The sequence below is a fragment of the Triticum aestivum genome, chromosome 3A (genome assembly GCF_018294505.1).
Source record: "Triticum aestivum cultivar Chinese Spring chromosome 3A, IWGSC CS RefSeq v2.1, whole genome shotgun sequence".
Classification (NCBI taxonomy): domain Eukaryota; kingdom Viridiplantae; phylum Streptophyta; class Magnoliopsida; order Poales; family Poaceae; genus Triticum; species Triticum aestivum.
In genome coordinates this window covers 750323969-750329144 of record NC_057800.1, presented here as the reverse complement: position 1 = coordinate 750329144, position 5176 = coordinate 750323969, and the positions used below count along the sequence as shown (strand labels likewise).

The 5176-nt window shown below is 41.3% G+C and overlaps 1 protein-coding gene across 1 annotated transcript; it reads right to left on the bottom strand.

Annotated features, from left to right (window-relative positions):
* Positions 1 to 1789: 1789 nt before the first annotated feature.
* Positions 1790 to 2699, bottom strand: LOC123059713 (agamous-like MADS-box protein AGL62). Its single transcript, XM_044482207.1, is given in 3 exon segments — positions 1790 to 2011; positions 2140 to 2417; positions 2420 to 2699. Coding segments are annotated over 3 exon segments (780 nt in total).
* Positions 2700 to 5176: the final 2477 nt, after the last annotated feature.

Here is a 5176-nt window from a genome sequence, read left to right as displayed (position 1 = left end):
CACTTGCGCGGCTAGATGTAACACATATTGCTATATTTAATATTATGTAGTCCTCATGATTTTGGTCTGGAAGTTAACTATCATCAATAGTCTAGCAAATTAAATAGACATTTTGTAGAAACATGGTGAAACTTACTAAGGTCATGTTAATGCAAGAAATAAGTGAATAAAGTAGGAGATTATAAATCATGTTTGTTTTCCTCTAGAAGTACTATAGCATGTTGCATTCCAGTGGAAATTTCCACAGGCCTAATATGACTATACCTTTGTTTTGAACAACACCAAGATATTCTATCATAGGACTTCTCTCCTCTAACCCTACTTTTCAATGTTCAAGAAGGGATCATTAAAAATCCACTGGATAAAATTGGTGTTTTGGATCAATGTGGAATCCATTGGTTTTCATATGTTTTACCCACTTTTCCTCTTCGGTTTGCCCTCACCCATATGTTTCTCTATCTTCAGATCAATCATTTTTTAAGAAGTTTCTTATAATTATTGTTAACTCATTGGTGAATCAAATGACCTCTTAGCCCAGGTTGTATTACAGCTGTCTATTTGATTTATATTGTATTATCGTCATATCCTCATCTTAATTACTATGATTGTCTTTGTCAGAGTATCACTCAATTTGATGCAATTCCAGCTTTCTGTTATTGAATTTTTTTGAGACATTATTTTTGACTCCCAAAAAGATCATAGATTGTAGCTATTTTCATTGCCTTATTGCTGAAAACATTTTTGCTACAACATTTTTGGTCAGTCAAAACCTAGCTTGTCCTTTCACGTCATATGCATGTTGCCGCCTCTAACACACTCTTTTATGGTAGTGAAATTATCAATGAGGAAGTTTCCGGGCTCACATTAGTTAGATAGTGGGTGTACAATTTCTTCATTTTGGATCGAATCGTCAATCATAAATAACATTTTTATTCATTATTTTTCATAACGCCATGATATGTTTATCTCTTTCGTTCAACAAATATATTCATCCTTGTATACTCAACATAATTCTTCTGCAATATTCCCTCGCACTTAAACATGATGTAGCCTGTTTGACACAATGGTGCCCTTGTCTGGTTCTGCATGACTTGTACATTTTAACACAATGACCGATTATATATTGCGAAGCTAGTATAGAAAAACAGTGATCCACGGAAGCATATCTGGCATCAGCGGTACTGACGAGAGAAAAGAGAAATAACCCACCCACCTAGCCAAGACGCCGCGAGAACGTATCACAAGCTCATGTGTTTGATCCATGGCACATCATCGAAACAATTGGATATGTTGTTGTGGATGCACCGCAGTCTGATTTGAGGGGTATCTACAAGCATGTATTAAGCATTCTCTTTGGTGCATGTGCTTGGATCTACTATATCTCATTCTAATATATATTCGAGCTTTGTCAAGTACGTATTACGATGGATACAATGAAGCTTCATTTTATTGAAGAGAATTGTATGTCCGCTTGTTACCATGTTAAGTCATCCCTAGTATTGAACGTGTGTGTCCACTGAGAAAAGAAGTCAACACTAGTACATTGCTGGCTCAAAATCCTGTAGCCAGCGAATGTTTGTAGTACATTTGAGAAGATGTCTGTATTTCATTAAATGCCAGTAGCCAGCGACAGGACAATACAGATTTAGCCATTAATTATTGATAATAAAGAAACGACATAAAATTTGACGAAAGATTGCATCCAGATGTAACTAGATGACAACAGATCGACGAACTATCGTCCATTGTCTAATGCTTTCACTTGAACGGATCGACATAGCGCATCTTCTCAGTACGGGAACGGGAAGCCGACATTCGTCTCCAGCCCAGCAGTGATCTCTGGTGGCGGAGGCATCCCCATCTCATCATCGAATCCTAGCGGCTGAGGTATCACCATCTGCATCTCCTCCATTTCCATACCCGCGGCGAACACCAACGGTGGAGGCATCTCCTGCCTATCCATCCCGGCGGTGAACGCCTGTGCAGGAGGCAGCCCCATCAACATCTGTTGCTACATATTAATCTCGGAGGCGAACACCTCATGCGGAGGCAGCGTCGCCATCAGCATCTGATGCTCCTGCTGCTACCGAGCTCCAAAGTACTGCCACCGAAGAGCTGCATCGGGAGCGGCGGGGCCACCTCCTCCGTGCGGCTCACGTCGACGCGAAAGAGAACCTGGTTGGGGCATTCAGAGATGACGTCATTCACGTGCATCAGCGCGGCAAAGAAGGCCACCAAGTCCTCGTTCCCCATGTCGCGCACGTTCGGGTCAACCCAAGCCGCTATCGGCTCCCCCGCGTCACGCTGCTTCGCTGTGACTTCCTCGCGCTCTGTCTGCTTCTTCACCTTGACTAGGTCCGTGCGCAGCTCGTGGAACTCCTCGTGCAGCTTCTCCATCTTCTAATCTTCGATGGCAGCACCTCCTCCCTCGCGCCAGCCCCCACCAGGAAGCGTTCCACGACGGTGTCGGTGGAGGGGTGGCTGAAGGAGAAGGCATTGTCGTCGGGCGAGAAGGTGAGAGCGGCCACCTGGGTGCCGGTCAGGACCGCTAGATCGCTCGCCTTGCTGAAAAACCCCACGCGGCCCTTGGAGAAGCAGACGTGCGGGGCATCGTCCTGCTCGATCCGGCGGATGACGGTCTTCTTCCAGCCGCTGCCACCCCCCCCCCCCCCCCCGCCCCACCGGTTGGGCGCTGCCATTACTTGCTCGCTTTGTGGCTAAGGTGCTGCAATTATTCAGATCTTGCAATTTTTTCATGCTTAATTTCGTGACTTTTTAGTTGTTCAGATGCATGTTTTTCATGCACAAGTTCATGATTTTTAGCTGTTTGGGTCTTGCTTTCTTTAATGCCCTGGTTCATGATTTTTAGTTGGTCATATCTTGCAATTTTTTCATGCTTAAGTTTATGTTTTCTAGTTGTTCAGATATAGCAATTTTTAGTTGGTGCATGTTGTCATCCTTTGACCCGTGAGTTTTAATGTACACAGCTCAGTGAATAACGAATTGAATCTCATGGCCTATCATGACTTTTAATGTACGTAGTTCACTGAAGCGATTCTCACCGGCCGCTTGCTATATAAACCCACCGACACCGAGACGTAGTTACACACACTCTTCCTCCCTTGCTGTGAGCGAGGGAGGAAGAAGACCGTCATCTGCCGGACCGAGCAGGAGGATGCCCATCACGTCTGCTTCTCCAAGAGCTGCCTCGAGCTCTTTATTTTTGTAAGCGCTATAAAATCAGGCCAGCAAGGCAGATCGTGTGAGCCAGATTGCATGCGTGCCCCGAACACCCCAGAACAGTGGGTAGTGTAGAGAGGTTTATAGGAGAAATGTTCACAATATATAAAATGTTTTCCCGCACAATTTTGTAAAAATGTTTGCAACATATGAAGAAAATCTTTGTGTAATTTTAATTAATGTTCATATAACACTTAAAAATACTCCCACATTTTTTAAATTCTTCAAGAAATTTTTGAAAAAACAATCAACAACATTATGAATTATGTTCACCTTGTATTTACAGAATGTTCAACATGACTTAGACTGGGTGTGGATCTTATCTTCTTGTCAATACAAGAAGCCGGCGTTCGGCTCAAGCGCCTGCTACAGCATCTCCATCCCGGCGGGAAATTCCGGTGGAGGCGGTTGTAGAGACACCCAGTGTTGAACCCTGGCGGCCGAGGAATATAAATCTGTACCATATCCATCGCAGTGGCCAACCCGGCTGGCGGAGGCATTTTCTACATATCAACTAAATTCCAACGATGAGAAGCCATTGATTAATTATTACTATGATAAGGAGACAACCTAATGATTGAGGAAAGGTTTCATCCAGATCTAGGTAGATGCATTGTAATATATAACATAAGATTGATGGCATGACTTAGAAGATGCATATGTTACCGATTGACAATAAATTCACGAAATTAGTGTCCATGCATGCACGGGATGGTTTTGTGTTTGAAAGCGGAGCATGCATCCACAGTTCATTAAGAGCTTATCTCTCTGGGCCCTAGCCTCTATAATTAGAACACTCTTGGCCCATCACAGTTAATTCTTTACGACCCTCCAAGTAATAGCTCATGAAGCTTCATTTGCCAAGTGTTAATTACATTTATGCTAAAAAGTGTTAATTACGTTTATGCTAAAAAAGTGTTAATTACATTTTCCTAAAAATGTGTTAACGATATCAGTACCTACTAGCAGGGTGAGCCGCTCGTTTGCGCGGCTAGATGTAACACATATTGCTATATTTAATATTATGTAGTCCTCGTGATATTGGTCTGGAAGTTAACTATCATCAATAGTCTGGCAAATAAAACGGACATTTTGTAGAAACATGGTGAAACTTACTAAGGTCATGTTAATGCAAGAAATAAGTAAATAAAGTAGGAGATTATACATCGTGTGTGTTTTCCTCTAAAAGTACTATAGCATGTTGCATTCCATTGGAAATTCCCACAGGTCTAATATGACTAGACCTTTGTTTTGAACAACTCCAAGAAATTCTATGATAGGACTTCTCTCCTCTAACCCTACTTTTAAATGTTCAAGAAGGGATCATTAAAAAACCTCTAGATAAAATTGGTGTTTTGGATCGATGTGGAATCCATTGGTTTTCATATGTTTTACCCACTTTTCCTCTTCGATTTGCCCTCATCCATATGTTTCCCTATCTTCAGATCAATCATTTTTTAAGAAATTGCTTATAATTATTGTTAACTCATTGATGAATCAAATTACCTCTTAGCCCAGGTTGTATTACAACTGTCTATTTGATTAATATTGTATTATCGTCATATCCTCATCTTAATTACTATGATTGTCTTTGTCGGAGTATCACTTGATCTGATGCAATTCTAGCTTTTTGTTATTGAAATATTTTGAGACATTATTTTTCACTCCCAAAAAGATCATAGACTGTAGCTATTTTTCATTGCCTTTTTATGGCTGCTACAACATTCTCTATTGGTCAGTCACAACCTAGCTTGTCCATTCACCTCATATGCATGTTGTCGCCTCTAACGCGTTCTTTTATGGGAGTGAAATTATCAGTGAGGAAGTTTCCGGGCTCACATTTTGGATCAAATCCTCGATCATAAATAAAAAATGTGTTCATTATTTTTCATAATGCCATGATATGTTTATCTCTTTCTTTCAACAAATATATTCA